This window comes from Mirounga angustirostris, unplaced genomic scaffold (assembly GCF_029215605.1).
Source record: "Mirounga angustirostris isolate CCGP_5_RB_7025 unplaced genomic scaffold, mMirAng1.0.hap1 SCAF_15, whole genome shotgun sequence".
Classification (NCBI taxonomy): domain Eukaryota; kingdom Metazoa; phylum Chordata; class Mammalia; order Carnivora; family Phocidae; genus Mirounga; species Mirounga angustirostris.
This window is the reverse complement of record NW_026991723.1, coordinates 76,330,152-76,348,881: the sequence shown is the minus strand read 5'-3', so window position 1 is coordinate 76,348,881 and position 18,730 is coordinate 76,330,152. Positions and strand designations below refer to the sequence as shown.

At 50.2% G+C, this 18,730-nt stretch overlaps 1 protein-coding gene across 1 annotated transcript in view; it reads right to left on the bottom strand.

Annotated features, from left to right (window-relative positions):
* The window catches only part of PAPPA (pappalysin 1), a 237,419-nt gene that overhangs the window by 36,747 nt on the left and 181,942 nt on the right, over positions 1-18,730 (bottom strand). Inside the window, exons 15-17 of the mRNA XM_045883010.3 lie at positions 17,527-17,710; positions 7,889-8,099; positions 7,042-7,213 (exon numbers count right to left, since the gene is read on the bottom strand). Of these exons, the coding sequence (XP_045738966.1) occupies positions 7,042-7,213; positions 7,889-8,099; positions 17,527-17,710 (567 nt within the window). The remainder of the gene's footprint in view (positions 1-7,041; positions 7,214-7,888; positions 8,100-17,526; positions 17,711-18,730) is intronic.

Here is an 18,730-nt window from a genome sequence, read left to right as displayed (position 1 = left end):
CCATGGTTTTGCTCCCTACAGCACCACCACCAACCTCAAACTTTGGTTTAAATCGCCTGCACCCTCAAATGCCCTGTATGCCATCTCCAGCCGCCATGCTTCTGCTTTCACACTCCTTCTGGTGGCTATGTCTCTCTCCCCACGCAGACACCTAGTCTGGCACAGACGACCCTGTCCTACCACTGCTCTAGCCCCACAGAGTGCACTACCTTAAGGTCTCTGACATGCCCTGCCTCTGTTTACCATCCTTTCCCACCTAGAGGATGAACTCCTCAAGGCCCAAGACCCCCGCATCCTCGGGGCCTTTCCACAGCACATCACAGGTCCTGACCACCTGGTCCATTCATTCATCACTCAGTAGATATTTGTGCTCATTCAAGAACTGTTTAACAGAAGATGGGGTGAATAGGTGGAGAGTTATGGTGTGAATTTGTTCAATAAGCAAGGACACAAGTGAACCTGTGGGTGAGGGGATAAATGCATGAGTGAGCCAACGAAGACATGGGAGAATGAGGGAATAAATGAATGAGTGCATTCAGGAGGAAATGAATCAGCTCGTTGAAAAGGCTGATGCAGGCCGAAGGTCCCCCGTCTGAGAAAACAGCTGCAAGGAGACAGGATTCAGGAGAGAAAGGGGGGCCCTCTCCGGGCCTCTCGTGGGCCTTTCCAACTGCCGTGGAAGCATCGATGGCCACGGGACAAGGGTGGCCCATCCCAAGCATGCAGCTGTGGGACGTCTTACAGAGTCCACCCCCAGAGGTTCTGCGTGAGCTCAGGGAGAGTTTAGGCAGCTTCGCCTGGATTCAGAGAAGCGACTCTCCCTCCTGGAGCCCCAGGCCCCAGGCCCCATGATTCTGCTGGGCCCTTGGGGGAATAGGAAATTGACCCCAATTTCCTGGAGCCTTGGCCTGGGCCTATGATGCATTTGGCCTCCAGCCCCTGAAGGGCTGCAGACCTCAGCACTACGTGGGCCAGAGTTGGCTGGGGACCTCGGTTTGCAGCAGAGAACGTATTAGAACTAGCTGGAATCTGCTCAGGGAATTTCGCCACAGAGAAATCCACCGTAGAAGGCTCCACCACAGAAGAGGGGAGCATAAAGGCCCTGGTCTTGCTGCCTCCAGCCCCTCTCCCTCCTGCCCAGTTTATCAGGCACTTCCGGCTGCTGATTAAATCTGCGTTTAAAAAGTATGCCATCCTGGGCGCCTGGGTGGCTCAATTGGTTAAGCGACTGCCTTCGGCTCAGGTCATGATCCTGGAGTCCCGGGATCGAGTCCGGCATTGGGCTCCCTGCTCGGCAGGGAGTCTGCTTCTCCCTCTGACCCTCCTCCCTCTCATGCTCTCTGTCTCTCATTCTCTCTGTCTCAAATAAATAAATAAGATCTTTAAAAAAAAAAAAAAAGTATGCCATCCTTCTGCTAAGACACCTTCGCCTTCCAAACGAGTCACACTTGTGCCCTGGCACTCCAGGGTCTCCACGGTGGAGCCCAGATGGCAAGGCTAGGCCCATCCCTTGCCATGCACCTGTCTTTCCTTCTAGTCTCACGGTTAGCTGGTCTCTCCTGCACATTTCTCTTGCTTCCCACCTCCGCATCTTTGCCCTCACTGTGCCCTCTGCACAGCAGACTTTCCAGAGCCTTTCTGGATTTCCAAGTTCCCCTTTAGGACTAGATCTTGGTGCACTCAGGGCTTACCTACCAGCTAGTACAGAGTCTCAGAATTAACCCTTGATGTTAAGTCTCAGGTGACCACAGAAGACCTGACGTTGAGGATGCAATCTGAGAGAACCCAGGACCACTAGGCAAGGAGCGTGCCAAGTATACTCAGCTCTGAATGCACAGTTCTGCACGCAAAGGTGAAATCTCATCCAAGAGGGCAGAGCATCTCTCAGCAAAACATTTTGCCTCTTTGTGCCCATGAATAGGTCTGTAAAAAAGCACGTGTGCTCTCTCAAACTCTCTTTAGTCACACTGGTTCACAAAGCACTAAGGCATACAATAATTATATTATCAAATACCCATCACGTGCCAAGCGTTTTACAGGCATTTAAAAATCCTTTTAACAACACAGTAGAGTAGAAATCATATCCTTGTTGCAGATTCGGAAACTGAGGCTCAGCTAGGAAGTGAAAAAGTGAGTTTTTCAAATGATGCTAGTGTTAATGGTTAGGAGCATGGACTCGAGCCAAACGACATAGATTCGAATCCCAGCCCTGCAACTGCCCAGCTGTGAGTACTTGGGGAAGCTCCTTAACCTCTCTGTGTTCCTTACTTTCCTCAGCTGTTAAATGGGCATGGGGTCCCCTGCCTGACAGAGTCATCACGGGGACTGAGTAAGTTAGATTATGGGAAGCCTCTCGAGCTCCACACAAGCACCGGGCTCTCTCAGTGTCAGCGAAGGTTCTAGGCCACTCTGCTGCCATGTCTCTAGGGGGACTTCAGAATCCACTCAAGCATCACCCACACTTTAGAAGTGGCAGTAGCCGCCGTGGGAAGGCAGCACGCCCCAGACATGGGGATTGCCCGAGCCAGAGGCGGGTCTCCTGACTAAGCCTCTGTGCCTTTACTACACTGGAGGGGAGAGGCGGGGAGAGGGAGAATTAGATTTCTTCTCCTTAGCAGAAATGGAAATAGACGAAAGAGTGGCCGAGGGACACAGGGCAGCCTCAGAGCGGGACAGACCCAGGCAGTGCAGGTGGGACATAAAGGGCTAAGCTTTGGAGGCAGGCTGACCTAGGAACGGGAACCTCCGGTCCACCACTCCTGGCCATATGGCGGCGGGGGGGGGGGGGGGCACCTTAACTCATGGGACCTCAGCTTCCACATCTACAGAATGGGGCAGTAATGCCAGACAGATGCTGTGGGGCTGAAATAAAGTAGAGCCCTCAGCCCGGTGACTGGCAAGGAGTAAATGCTCAATAAGTCACTGCTGCTATTAATTACTTAATTCCCAGGCAGTGCCCTTATATGCACTTTGAGCCTTCCAAGGGTGACGTGTAGCCCTATGTGTACTAGGAAGGACTGGAAGAAAATCGGGTGTGGGCAATGACTCAGTTAGGAGATCAGAGACGTGAAGATCTGAGTCTGCTGGTGCCTTGCTGTGCGACTTGGGGCAAGTGTCTTCCCCTCTCTGGGCTCCAGTGGTCCTATCTATAAAATAAGTGGGTTGCAGCGGGGGATCTCCTAGGTCCTGCCCACCTCTTGTGAAGTTTCTAACTTGCTCTAGGAAGCCCAGAGTGTCCAGGCAAACCTTTGACAATGCTGCAACCGGAAACCACCCCTGCTTGGAGAGGTGTCGTGTGTGGGAGGACTCCGCCGTATCCACAGCAGAACCCATAAAGGCATGAGCCAGATGCACGCCCCTAGTTGCAGGAAGGCTTTTACGGCCACCTCTGCGATCCATGCAGTGGCCTGGGTGCGTTACTGATTGCACTCCTACCCTTCCTGTCTTGCTTTTGCTGAGCCGCTAGAATCCCTGTTAAGAGCATTACTTCGTCCACAAGCACCTTTAGCCTCTTCCTCTGCTGCAGTCCCCGGGCATGCATCTCCCACAGACTCTGTCCCAATCACAAGACGGCTGTTCCCCTAATCACCTACAAATGCCACCCCCTCCCCCATGCTTCTCTTGTGGAACCAGGCCTGAGTTATCACCTCGGACAGCTCAGGAGCATCTGCGCTGGATTAAATGTTGGGGCAATTAGCACTTCTCCCCAGCTGTCTGGGGATGAAGTTCCCGCCCTTTGCCACTAGCATGCCCTGGACGTGTTCAGGGGTGGTAGGAAGAGCAGGGCGGAGGGGCCCGTCAGCACCACCCACTCACTCATAACCGTGGGCAAGAACTTAGCCTCCAGGACTTCTTCCCTCATTCGAAAAAGGGGATGTTGGTTTCTTTTTCAAATGTCTGGCTGGTGGGAGTTGTCAAAATGAGAGAAAGTCCGGGGCACCAGTCTGGCATCCCGGAAACACTTTAAAAGTAGAGAAGCTGTTATTACCAAGGTTCTCCGTCTTGGTTCACAAAAATACTATAAATTCGAGAGCTGAACTGTGCAATATGGTAGCTACTATATTAGCGGGGCTGTTTGCATTTAAATTTGAACTGTTTAAAATTAAATAGAGGGTAAAACGTGGTTGCTTGGTCGCTCCAGCCATGTTTCCAGTACTCCACAAGCCAGATGTGGCCAGTGGCCACCATACCAAAAAGCACAGACTAGGACAATTTTCATCACAGCAGGAAGTTCTACTGGGCATTGCTAGTCTAGAGAGTTCATATATTGTACAGGTTTACTTGAGCAATAAGTCAGGTTTCCCTATGGTTCATACCAGCTCTCCACCCCACACTGTGGCTTCATGCATGACAGATGCCCCCTTTCCTGATTTTCTGGGGCTAGCCACCCACAGAGGGATAGCTTTCAAGCCACTGCCTCTCCAGATTCTATAGGAGCTCACATGGAGCATCAAGGATTCTCTCCACTAGAAGTGACCTTTAAAGGGAAGCTAGTTCATCTGTGTTTTTCTTCCCCAGGGCTGCCATGTACGGTGGCCCAGGTTGTATACTACACAATTTCAGGGGTTACTCATAGGCACGCTCTACTTTCATTACCTTATTTAATCCTGCCAAACCATGAGGCAGGTGATATTATATCCGTCCCCATGAGAAAACTGAAACTTAAAGGGTTTAACAACTTGCCCAAGTCCTCCCACTGGTAAGTGGTGAAGTTAGGATTCGAACTCAGAGTCCAGATCCAGCATCATACTGGCTCCCAAGAAACAAATGAACTGGATTTATTTGTCAATTTGCTTTTAGCATTAGTGGGACGGAGTACGTGAACTTCCCCTATACTAGTCCCTGTCCTCTTCTGCCAGGATCTGGAACTTGTCTGGAAAGCAAAGAATTCCGGCTCCATACAAGCTGTTTAATTCAAGATACTCTGGGCCGTAGGTTTCTGCTGTGTTTACAGGCAGCAAGAGGGGATCTGAGGTGAATACTAGATTTGGCTCTCAGGCCCCTGGTCTGAGGGTAGAGGAAATTCATTTTCGGTACAAACTAGAAACGTCAATTGTATTAGGAGCCCATTTGGCACGCGTCCCCTCATTCTTTGAGCCGACAAGCAATACCCCACTCCTTTGCGTCTAGCCTCTTCGCCAGTTGCCAAACAGAACTGCTTGAATCGTCTGATAAATTTACATTTTCCTCTCTTTTAAATACAAACTGGCCATGAAAGGTACTTGGCAGGCCCCAGGCAGACTGGGTTTCAGTTTGATAACATGACCGCGGCCAGAATAGTATTTGGCTCAGCAGTTTGGGTAACTGTTAGCAACAGTTTTATGTAAGGGAGGGAGAGGGAAGTTGATCAGCCTGCGTGAAGCCGTGGTAATCTCTGGCCTTTGCTTGTCCCGGCCCTGGCTTCTGCTTCCCTGGCAGGCAAGGATGGGAATGACCTGGGTACACAGACATCTAAGAGTATACACGACAAAGGATTTTCAGGGGGTGCCTATTGGATTCAGTCTGTCCACAGTTGGGGGGCTCTGGATTCTGACTCGGGCGACACCAGCTGTGTCACCTTGGGTGGTTGAGTGACTGCTCTGAGTGTGATTTTTTCTCATTTAGAAAATGAGATTTTTCTGGACGTTCACTGAGGCTCTCATGGCTTGACATTCCATGAGCACCTACTAGGTGTCTGGCACTGTCCCAAGTACTGAAAACTCAGGGCAGATGAAAGAGGTGGTAAAGCACTTCACAGCCTGGGAAGGAGCACCCGAAATGAGTTACAGGCAGTGTGGCCGGTGCTGGGGTGGGGGGAACCCAAGCAGGGGCACTGAGCCCAAACGTAGAAGGGACCTCAAGAAAGAGTTCCTGAAACTGATGGTTGCCAGAGGGGAGGGGTGGGGGGACGGGCAACACAGGTGCAGGGGAGTGGGAGTGGGAGATATGGGCTTCCAGCACAGGGAAGATAGTCCACGGTAGTGTGACAGCCCTGCACGGTGACCGATGGTAGCGACATATACGGCGAGCACAGCTGTGTTGTACACCTGCAACAAATCGTGTGTCAACCATCCTTCAATAAAAAAGGGGGTTCCTGGAGGAATGGGTGCCCAGGCTGGCCTGGGGAGGAAGATGAGGAGCGAGGTAGCTGGAAAAGGAGAGGGGAGCTCTTTCATGTGAGGAGCAGGTGAGGGGGCATTGAGGATGGTGGTTTGCAGGGCCTGGCACTGGCGGGGCACTAATAAAAACGGATGAGAACCGGCTGCAGGTGAAGCCAGCCCTGGGTCCCAGACGGCTAAACCCCAGCCCCACCTGGCGGAAGGTCCTTGCACACCCTTGAAATATAAGGCTTGGGCTATCAACCCAAAATGGCTGGTTTATCGTGGCAGAACCATGGTGGATTTGCCATTTCCCTTTTCTGTTCTAGATTCCCTACCTGTCTTAGAAGGAGTAAGAGAAACTTTAGTCATAGACTCCATCAGCAGGAACGGCTCAAGTGCCAGACTTCCTCTCGGTTACAGGGGGATGGAGATAAGATCCCAACCCTGCTATCTCCTCCTGGTCTCCCTTTCTTCCCTAGTGTTCTCTGGACTGTATACTTCTCATCGGAATGTGGTTCCCCTTCTCTTCATGCTGCCAGAGCCAACTGATGTCTTGAGGACATGGCGGCATTGCGTTTTTAAATACTCCAGGGACAACCACAGGTGATGGTGGTGGAAAGTTGGCAAAACCACCCTGGTCATTCCTATCACAGTAACTCAACTGTGATTGTTTTTACACCATGGGATTCCATATATGCTTTCCTTCATAAGGGCTCTAACACTAACCATTTTGCAAAGCTAAGAATCTCTGAGCCAAAATAGGGTGTTTAGGGAGGAAAACAAGGCTTAGGGAGATTCCCAAAGAAGATAATCAGAACCCAGTTTCTTAGCTTCTGCATTGGTGACACTGCGGTATCTGCAGAGGATCCGGAAGGATGCTGTTCTTCAGATACAGATGGGTCTTCGGTAAGCAGATAGGATGGGGCCCAGAGCACCAAACTTCAAGTTCAAAGAGTCTTACCTGGGCAGCATCGCTGTCTTCACACTTGATTCTACACTCGCTGTTGAACTGGAAGCCATTCGTGCACTGGTAGAGCCCATGGAATTTCGGCGGAGGTGGGTCACAGGTCACAGGAACACAAGCGCCCTCCTGCCAGCTACCATCTTGGGTACACTGAGTCTTGAAGGCCCGTCTTCAAAGAAGAGATAAAAGAAGAGATGTCTCAAGGATCAGATGGCTGGACTCATGCCCTATCCAACACCCAAGTTTCTCTGGAGCCAGCTGACCTCTCATTTCCCTTTCCCACTCCGGATCCCTGACCTGCCCTATTAGTTGGTAAGGAGCACGTGTAGGGATTAAAGAAAATTCATTGACTTGGGTCAAGCAAGAGTTTCAGACATTCTCTCAGTTCCATGTGGACTGAAATAAACTCAAGTCCTGCCAACTCTTGTCCTCTTCCTTCCTTCTAGAGTGTTCTGATGGGTGCTAGTACAATGATGATATTCATTCCTACCATTTATTGAACAATTACTATGTGCCAGGCACTTTGCAAACACTTTCTAGACACATCCTCATTTATTCTTTACAATAATATAATGCTGTAACTGGTATTATCATCTCCATCTTATTATTGAAAAGTTGAGGCCCAGAGAAGTGAAGTCGCTTGCCTGAGGTCACACAGCCAGGAGGCAGTTACTAACAATGTCCCTGTAGATTCTCACAGGGCAGCATATGATGAACAGTGGGTATTGCCTCCAGCAAAAAAAAAAAAAAAAAAAAAAAATGAGTGCTTCCTTATAATCAGACATCCAGACCTGGTTCTCCTCGCCCCCAGAACCTGTGAGAGTGTGTTTCCAGCCCTACTTACTTCTTTGACTTCCGAGAGGAGCCAGGCACGTGATATCCAGGTTTGCACTTGTACTTGCAGAAAGAGCCCACCTTGTGCTTGTTCTCTCGGCACCGGGCTGTCTGGAGGTCTGCGTTGGGCACTGGGGGCGGAGCTAGGCACATGAGCTCACACAGGGCCTCTGGGAAGGACCACAGGCCGTCCTCCATACAGGTCAGGAGGCTGTTGTTGCCTGGAGGACACAGGTGGGCAAGGTTAGCAGACAGGGTGAGGGGGGTCTCTGACACCCAAGCTAACTTATGGGCTGCCTGGGCTTCATTAAGCTTGAAAAGCCAGAGGGTCCTCCTCTTGGAATTCCAGCCCCTTCTGTTTCCAACTGAGGGCCTCTGGGAGATGGAGGGCGCTGTGACAAAGAGAAGATCCAGCGCAGGGACTAACTCACCCCACACTGACAGTAAATTAAAATTCAAGGATCCCAACTCCCGATTCGGAACCTCTTCTACTGCGTAGGAAAGAGACCTTCCATGGGGTGCCTGGGTGACTCAGTCTTTAAGCGTCTGCCTTCGGCTCAGGTCATGATCCCAGGGTCCTGGGTTCAAGCCCCACATCAGGCTCCCTGCTCAGCAGGAAGCCTGCTTCTCCCTCTCCCATTCCCCCTGCTTGTGTTCCCTCTCTCGCTGTGTCTCTCTCTGTCAAATAAATAAAATCTTTAAAAAAAAAAAAAGGAAAGAGACCTTCCTGCTCCTTCCATCCATCCTCCTTGTTGCCCAGTGGGCATCCGAGCCGACAGGGGAAAGTACATATGCCTTCTAATAACTGACAAAGCAGGCTCCCATCAGAATCGACTCTGCGCTCTCGTAGCAGTGTGCCGGGCGACCTCGAGCTGCTGGCCGCTCCTCTCTGGGCCCCGTGCCCCTGTACATCTCTTAGCCCCCCTTGGGCCTGGAAGTGATGGCACTATGGTATCCGGAGGTCTGATATCTTTTTGCAGGCCCCAGCGTTCAGTGAAGCTTCGCCAGAGCAGCGCTCCCCTGAAGCCCATGCCAGCTCCGACAGGTGTGCGGATTGCCACCAGGAGGCTACGGTGCAAAGAAGTAAACCACGAGGCGTCGGGCTTTTCACTGCCAGCTTATATATTATCGCTGAACAGCCTGCCCCAAACCTCCCCAAGACAATTAGAGATGGACCCGAAGCCCGCGTTTCTCAACCGAATGCTCCTCTCCGCGGTTATTACCGAACGGTGTTGACAAGCAGGGCTGGACGCTCGTGGGAGGCTGCGGGACGGGAAGGGTGGAGGGGTGGAGGGGTGAAGGGGTAGGGGCGGAGCTGACATGCACTGCCTCCTGAGTGCCGTGGGACGTTGTCTGAGTTAGTCTCACAGCGGGCTCGTAGCGGGATGACGCATGTTTGGGAGTAGAGACTCAGAGAGAAGTGACCTGACCAAGTCCTCATAGTTAGTAAAAGGCAAACTGAAGCTTAGAATCAGTGTTGTCTAATGACGGAGGAGTTGTTTTCTATGGGAACCTGGCTACCTATGCTCAGTAGAGCCTTTTCGTCTGTTCTCAGGGAGCCAAATGAGAGAGGCAAACCCCAGCTCTCCAGTCTATAGAAAGAGAAGGATTGCGCCTGTCTCTCATGGCGATGAGAAGACAAAAGGAAACATTTCTGAAAAATGTCCAGGGAAATGCTGTCAGGGTCCTTATTTGCTTCTTTCCCCGTCCCTCCCTTCTTGCCTCCCTCCCTCCCTCCCTCCCTCCTAACCTTGCCTTCACTGGCTGATCTGAGGAGGGCCGTGTGAGGGCCACAGAGCCCTTCATTCATCCAACAAGCATCCGGACATGCCAACTATGTGCCAGTTACTCTGTATGTTGGGACACAGCAGTGAACAAAACAAACAAACAAAAACCCCTCAAACCCTGCCCTCTTGGAGCTTCGATTCTAGCGTGATAGGGAGGAGCCCAAGAAACAGCATGAAGAAATACGCCGTTTGGTGTGCTGGAAGGCAGCAGGTACTCTAGAGACAAATAGAGCAGGTTGAAGATGAAGCAGGGAGTGCTGTGCCCTTTTCTGTAGGCTCCTTGCTCCCCCCGACCCCATTCACTGTCTTCTTTCTCCTCCTGCGTCAGTGCGATCCATCTGGTGAGCACGAGCCAACCTAGTGTCTGTGAACCCCACAGAGGATTGTGTGCTGATAAACAGTGATGCTGCAAACTGCAGAGATTTCTACGTCAAGTGGAGGATGATTCATTTGGGTTCCATAGAAGCAGAGAGGCTTCTAGAACACCAGAGACTACAAACTACTTTTTGCATTGCTTTTGTGATTGGGGCAGTGTTTTGGGGTGTACGGGCATAGCTAAAGCTATGGGAGAAACTTAGGAGGGGAGAGGGGAAGAGAAGTTATAAAAGATACAGGGCACACACCTCTCTGAATTCCCCAAGAAGGATAAAATACCGGTGGAAAAAAGTGTTAAGGACTCCTAAAATCACACCCTATCAGCTATGCAAATTATACGTCGTGGAGGGCAAGTCATGGTCCTTTGGTGGCAAGAGAACATAAAAAATTGCAAAATGTTCATCAAGAGAGGAAACGCAAACCAGAAATGTTAAATTCTGAGAGAGGGTAAATAGGAGTTAGCCGTGTACCACGGTCAAAGGAAGAACCACGCTAAAGCCTCAACTGGTGGTTCAGGACCATGGACATGCCCCCTCCCCGCCAACAAACAAAATCCAAGAGATGCAGATGCTGAGCTGCACAGAATCAGTATTTCCATGACCCAGCTAGAGTCACTACTCTATACCCACCATGTGGCTTTGAAGAAAGCAGGGTATGACACGCACTATCCATGTCCTGCCCTCATCCCCTTGGCCTTGACCTCAACACCCCGAAGGATGGTCCCCATACTTGCAACCCTATGCCAGAGGCCTTTTGCTGTGGTCCCACAGGGCCAGCTCCCAGGGCTGGGGCTTCAGTGCTGCTGGAAGTGGCATTAGTTCTGAAGAAGATTCTACCCTGTCTCCCATAGCTCCCCAAAAGGACTGAGTTCTGGTTGCCCACAGCAGAACCTGGCTCTCAAAGAGATTCTGGATGCTTCTGTCACGTCCAAGCCTCCCTATCTCATTCCCTACCTGTGTTTCCTGGGGGAACATGACTCAGGACAATAGGCGCAGGCATTTCTGAGCCCGGGGCTTCTGGTTGGGGTAACAGTGATGTCACAGACAGGGTTCCAAAAGGTTATGCGACCCTGAACTTTCATCTGTTCGTCTTTTAAAGTCAGGAATGTGTCTCAAGAAATTCCAGTCTCTAACGAGCATTAAAATAATTGTAAATGTGCGTCAAAAAGATGTGTCTATTTTTATTATTTCATTCAAAAGATTACCCAGAAGACCAAATCTCCTCCAGAGTGCCTTTAAGATTGAAATTAACCTAGGGCAGACTACAAGGAGAGAAATGCCAGGAGCCCCAACGTCTGGTTTTCTTAATACCTCTTACATGGTGCCTGCATCCTAAGGCCAGGGAATGGACCTTTTTCATTCTTTTAGTGCCAGAACCTAGCCTAGTGCCAAGCACACAGTGGGCCTTTAATACCATTTGTTAAATGCATGAGCTATTATGAATCTACATGTGACCTTGAGCAAGTCACCTAACCTCTCTGGCCCTAAGCCAAAGCTGTCTTTGAGTTCTTGCAGCTCTAACCTTTTAGGATGTGAAAGAATATTGGCCACTGTATTGTTTTGAGAAAACACAGATGCAGCTAGAGGGACTGGAAGTGGACATGCAAGCCCTCGGGAGGCTGCATCAGCCAAAGGCTAGTGCTGCTGGAACTGGGAGGAGATTCAGTTTCATTGCTCTTGATGAGAAATAGACCTTAACAGAAGTTACAGAAGAGGAAGAGGAAGAAAGACAGGATGTGTAAAGAGGTCTCTGTGTACAAGGTCCGGGGCCAGGTGAGGCAGGAAAGGAGGACATCAAGGATTTCAGGATGGTTGTTTTCCCAACGATAGCCAACGGGAACTTCAGCCAGCACTCAGGCTGTAGCAAGTCAGAGGGAAAAACCAAGGCAGAAGAGATGGACCCATTAAAGAGAAGCATGCAAGCCTCTGCCAATTTTAGTCCTGAAGGCACATTGCTAGGCTCCTGGACTCCAAGGAGTCAAAGAGAAAATCCGAGCTGGGCTTGGCAGTCCCAGAAAATATGTCGTTTGGTCAGTCAAATTGGATTCTTCCAGCTCTAGCCAGGGTGAATCAGGTTATATCTTGATCGTTTACTTGTCTAGTTCTCCCCCTAAATGTCTGAAAGGAAGGCTACTAAGAGCCGTTTATAATTCAGCCCATGAGGCAGGACGCTTGACACTCCTAATAACCCAATTTGTCATTAACCCCATTTTGTAGGTGAGAAAACTGAGTTCCCTCAATCTAGAGTTGGGGCTCCCTCCAGGTCTGCCTGACTCCTAAGTGCTCTCTTGATCCCATGACAGAGCCTTTATCCATGAGCACAGCCAAAGAACATCTCACGGAATCAGGAGAATTTGGACGAGTGGAGTATCTCAAAATCAAAAACTGGTCATATAATAATATTTCAGAACCTCCCCCCGCCCACTGTCCAGAATGGTGCCCGTCACTTCTAAATTTCTTTACCAAGGGGCCCCATTTGTCATTCCACATGTTAGGCTCAAAGGAAAGAGGCTGTTGTCAGATACAGTCACAGTCAGGAATAAGTGATGGAAACCTTCCCAAGAAGAGAGAGAAAGGAGCCTGCAACACTGGACACCTGCCATGAAGAAGAGGCTTGCGAATGCCAATGGCAGACATAAGTTAGATGATTTCACCAGATTGGTGGGAATGGCATGCCTAGCAAGGGGGTACCATTTCTAGGGTCAGGACCCTGCCCCAGTGCTAATGGTAACTCCTATGTGTCCTTGTGTAAATGACTTCCTCTCTTGGGCCTCGGTTTCCCCATCGTGAAATCAAATGATTCACCTTGATGACCCCTGGGCTCCTCCCAGCTCTGACGTTCCAGACTTTGATGGGGTTCTGGGTTGAGGGACAGACTTTAGGAAAGGTTAAAGGGCTTCTGAGATAGCAAGTAAAAGCAGATTTGACTCTCGAAACTTGGGCAACTGCTCAGTGTGGAGCAGGAGTGAGAGAGATGGGAAGAATTATTTAACAGATGACATCTTAGCCTTGGTCACATCAAAAAGTGGTCTCATAATGGACAAGTCCCTTCTCTACTGTGAGCCTCAAGTCCCCAGGCAGAATCTGAGTAGTGGTCTCCCATCAGCACTCAGCAGTGGTTTTGACTCAGTGACGTCCTGGACCCTCACCATCCCAAACATTAAGGTAACAGAGGGAGAAAGCAGCGTTCTCTTAGGGGCTGTATGAGAATTTCTGTTGGAGTGGGGGGATGACCCTGTTTTTGTGGAGAAGATGCCCTGATGAGACCCTTGGGACCCTCCAGGGCCCAGCCACCTGCTTCTGAGAGAAAGAAGGGTCTCCTCCTGAGACAGAAGATAGAATGTGCAATTTCTACCATGAGGGAAGTCGTAACAGGGTTCTGCAGGGAGAGGTGCTGGGTGTCCCCCCAGCTCACATCCCTGTCTTCGGAAAAGTCTGAGAAATCAGGAAGTGCTCAATGGTATTGGGTATCCTCTGGAAACAAGTGGATAGGCTGAGTTTTCAATCTGAGATTAAAGAAGCAAAACAGAAAAGCCAACAAAAGCCAGAAGCACACAATAGGTCTTTTAAAAAGATCTTTGTAAGAGGAAGGTGTGCTTACTTTATTTTTTTTTTTAAGATTACCTATTTAAGTAATCTCTGCTCCCACTCACAACCCCGAGACCGAGAGCCCCATGCTCTTCCAACTAAGCCAGCCTGGCGTTCCAAGGCACACTTGCTTTTTAGAAGCCCCACTCCACACTCAATACCAAATGCACCCAACACAGCTGAGTTGAGGTTGACGAGGTGATATAAGTAATGTGGCATGTTCAGCCCTTCAATTAAACATTTATGACTTTGAAGTTTTGTTGTTGTTGTTGTTGAACTTGAGAATGTATTTTCCCTCCGTTTCTGTAGCTTCTGTCTGTGCTGGTAGGGCTCACTTGGTAAAGTGCTTTGGCAGAAGGGACTCTAAGGCTGTGAGTTTGCAGGATATTTTGCATACATCTTGAAGAGGGCTCAGAATTTAAGTGAAAGTGGGGATATTCAAGAAAAACTCACTGGGAATAGAAGGGGGAGTGGGTTTGGGGGGGTTACCCACGTTATACCAGTTGCCAGGGGGCTACATGTAACTGCTTGGCTGCCAACACTTAACCTCCGGGTCCTGGACGGAGCGTGGATGAGGGAGCGTGTCTCCACAGCCCCCAGGACTAAGGCCTCCATGAGACAGAGGTCAGGGCTGGGAGAGAGGCCACGGCACAAGGTTCTCACAAGGGGTGCCCCTTGGGGAAGGTCAGTATTCGCTAAGCACTTTCTCTGGCTCTGGAATCTTACACATACCTTCTCTTTCAGGCCTCAACCTGACCCTTCCATGTGAGCCCTCCTCCAACCCATTTTACAGATGAGAGTACTGAAGCTCAGAGCCATGAAATAGCTCTCCTAAGATCAACAGCTGGGGCAGAGCCAGGAGTGGAATCCTAGTCTGTCTGATTCTAAAGACAGGGCTCTTTTTGCTTCATTTAAGCTACTAGGAAAAGCAAAATGAAGGGAGGAAAGGGAAGCAAACAAAAAATGGAGGAAAAAAGTTGTGTTGTTCACCTCTTTACCCCCTCGCTTGAGAAGGGGGGCATTTTCAAGGTCAAGAAAGAGGTAGCGGGGCCTTCACACAGTCCTTGCTGCCTGCAGACCCAAGGAGAAGCATCAGATCTGGGATTGAGCACCAGATGATGCTGACAACCAAGGTGCATGAAATGCCAGTGGGTCCTAGTGGGTCAGTGTGGCCACTGGAGAGAGGCTTCTCTGTATTCTCAAGGGAAGAACAAAGTTGGGATCAACAATGATCAGAATGATGGTCCCTCTGGGGCCTCGCCCCCACAGCGGGGTCACCCCCCCCTTCCACCATAGTCAGCAGAGAAGCAAAAGAGTCTGAATCACTTCGACTGAGAATCATTATTAGCAGGGGTGCCCGGGTGGCTCAGTCAGTTAAGCATCTGACTCTTGATTTCGGCTCAGGTCATGGTCTCAGTGTTGTGAGTTCAAGCCCTGTGTCAGGCTCCACACTCAGTGCGGAGTCTGCTTGAGATTTTCTCTCTTCCTCTCCCTCTGCCCCTTCCCCCCAGTGTGTGAGCACATGCATGTGCACTCGCACGCTCTCTCTCGCTCTCTCTCTCTCTCCAAAATAAATAAAATAAATCATTTTTTTAAAAAAGGATCATTTTAAGCCACAGTGAGGGCTCTAATAATCAATGCTAATTTACACACCACTCCTTCCCAAAGGTCTCTGTTTGAGAGGAGAAGTGTGATTTCTTGGTCTGGAGTCATGAACATGCCCCACATCTGGGCCACGGGAAAGACTCAGAAATGTGGAGGGCTTACAATTCCCACTATCTCTTCACCTCTCTCCAGCCTACGTCTTTAGAGTATCTCACCTGAAGTGTCTATAGTTTCTGTATTCAAATCACATTGGGTTAAAAATGAGAGGAACTAAAGGCTGAATCCCATGAGTGCTTCCTGTTTTTCTTTTGGAGTAGTATAGGGAGATTACTTGGTCTTTCATTCACTTCTTAAAAGAAACATTTCCTGTGGTATTACTTTTATCAATTTATCCAGCCATCCAGTCAAAACACCTTATTAAGTCTTATTAAGGCTAGGTTCCGGGCTTGCTGACAGCGATGGGAAAATGGATTACACATCGCCACTGCCCTTCAGGAACTCATGTCCAGTAATCACTGGGAGTTCTGCATCCCCCTGAAAATTTGGGGAAACTATTGACCCTCTCCAATCATCAAAATGCCTGAAACTCAGGAATACATAATATTACATCTAAGTTCAAGGGAATTCATAGACCTGTGCCCTACCCCCCCACACCCCATGGGAATCCATTATTCCTACTCAGTAGAATGATGGCGGGACCTTTGCTTGATGGTCGGACACGTCTGAGGTAGGACCCATGCTTGAGTGAGATACCATTTTGGGTATCTGATAAAGGGACCATGTTCCCTCTGATAAAACAAGGAAAGGAGAAAGTCCTGGCACCTCTGAGAAAGGGTATACAGATCTTCCTCAACATATGATGGGGTGTTGGGGCGCCTGGGTGGCTCAGTCGTTAAGCGTCTGCCTTCGGCTCAGGTCATGATCCCAGGGTCCTGGGATCGAGCCCCGCATCGGGCTCCCTGCTCGGTGGGGAGCCTGCTTCTCCCTCTCCCACTCCCCTGCTTGTGTTCCTGCTCTCGCTATCTCTCTCTCTGTCAAATAAATAAATAAAAAATCTTAAAAAAAAAACATATGATGGGGTGACATCCCAATAAACTCATCATAAGTTGAAAATATTGCAAGTCAAAAATGCATTTGTATTCCTAACCCACTGAACATCCTGGCTTAGCCCAGCCTACCTTAAACGTGCTCAGAACACTTACAGTAGCCTACAAAGTGGGGCAAAATTGTCTCATGCAAAGCCTATGTTATAATCAAGAGCTGAATACCTTATGTAATTTATTGACTGCTCTACTGAAAGTGGCAGATCGAATGGCTGTTGGGTATCAGCTGCGAGGTGCCACTGCCCAGCACCCCGATGCTGTGTTGGACCACATAGCAGCAGCCCAGGAGAAGGTCAAAATTCAGAATTCAGAGTATGGTTTCTACTGAAAGCACGCCGCTTTTTACACCATCAAAAAATTGCAAGTCGAACCATCATAACTTGGAGATCATGTCACGTCATGTCAAACCCTCAGTATTCTGACTGGAAGCCAAGAGTGTTCCTTTAGAAATACCACTAACTTGCTCTGTGATTTTCTTCAAGTTCCTTCTTCCCTCTCACTGGACCTCGGTTTTGCCATGTTTCCAAATAATCAGTTATTTGACCCGAGCTCTGAGAACCCTTCTGGTCCTGACATCCTCAGTCAGCCAGGCCAGCCTGACTCTGCCTCACTCACCCAACACTCCGGGGCCTTGCCCAGGAGATCCCCATCAAGAGTTCCTGCCCACAGCTGCTCCCCTCCCAGTGGATCCCTCCTAAAGAGGAGCAGTGGCTTTGGTGAAAGACACACCTGGGCCCCCACATGGATCCCACCCTGGAGAGTGTGGCCTTGGGCAAGCTCTTTAACGTCTCTGAGGCTGCATGTCCTCCGCTGGGAACAGAGCAATAATCCTAAAATGTATCTCTTGGGCTTACTGGGTCCTCATCCTAGCCGGTTCCAAATGTTACTTTCTTTTCATCTTTCCCTCCTTCCCTCCCTCCCCCCCTCCATTCCTTCCCTTCTCTCTTCTGTAAGACTTGCAAGGACCCTGGAGGAGATGTCACCATCTTATTATCCACACTTTACTTTCTCCTTGGCTGCACAACAAGGCAGTGCACATAAATTCCCTCCATTGGTGGAGGGAAATCAGAAGAGCAGATAAAAGCCCGCCCGACCCTGGGTGTTTGAGACACAGGGGAGGGCCTGGAAGCACCCTCCGGGTTTCCCACAGAGCAAGCAGGGCAAACCCAGCCCAAGGGCCCTCCTCCATACCTTTTAGCTGCGCGGGGTGACGGCACTGGAAGGAGCATTTGCTGCCAAAGGTGGTGCCTTTAAGGCAGGAGAAGGACGCGGCATAGACGTGATGCTGGTCTGGGACGCCGCAGTCCACTGGCTCGCAAGCCACCTGCTTGTTCCACTTGCCCTCGCTGCAGGTCACCGTGACGCTGGGTCCCACCTGGAAGGCAGAGGTGGAGACAATAAGCACACTGAACACCAAATGTGGGGAACACCTCTCCCCTCACCCTGGCCCCACTAGTCTCATCCTGGCCCCAGGAGATCCACGTTGAACTGTAACTGGCTTTTAATGAATTAGGTATCTCAGTTCCCATTCTTCAGATGCAGACACTGAGGCTCAGGGACACTGATTAGCTCCAAGTGACACGGCCGCACGCCTAACTGCTCCCTGCAGAGCCTCCCAGATCAGTATTCCCATGGTGCTGGCTGATGAGAATCTCGAGGCTCAGACCTCCTGGGGCCTGATGACTTCTTTCATGAACTAGCCTGTGAAAAATGCACAAGGTGGTTCACTGGCTCTCGATCGTCATATCTTTTCTTGGCTCTGCAAGAGGTAACAGGTACCCTTTGCAGCGTTTGGCACCAAGTGGGCATTGCCCTGGGATACGGGAGGCCCGGATGTTTGTTCTCTGTGCTATGAGACCTTGGGCAAGTCCCCTTCCTTCCTTGAGCTCTTGCATTGGCACTGAACCCCAGAATGGCTCTAAGAGCCCCTCCCTGCCCTGAGATAGATGAGAGAGGTAGACATGAGGACAGAACAAGCCTGGGAAAAGCGAAAAGGGTCGACAGGGCTTTGAACCAAACCAGAAGATGGCAGGGGTGCGTGGGTGGAGGGGTGAGGCTGAGCTTCAGAGCCAAGGGAGGGACCGCCGTGGGCAGCCCACAGGCTGCCATTCAAGGAGGAAGCTGCCAGATCCCAGGGGATTGGGGATGCCAAATGTTGATCTGGAATTTTAAAAGCAAAGGACATTTTTCCCCTCTTGAGCACACATCAAAGGGAGCAGAGGTCCCTCCCTGCCAAAACAGCCTAATTGTTTCCGCAGGAGTTCAGACCTGCCATGTTAAACACAAGGAAGTAGGTGTCTAAGACAAGCAATTGAGGGCCCCGGAGCTGCCTCCAGCGGGACTCTGTTCCAGCCCAGAAGCTCTGTACCGCGGCCTCCCCAGCTGCAAGGAGTGT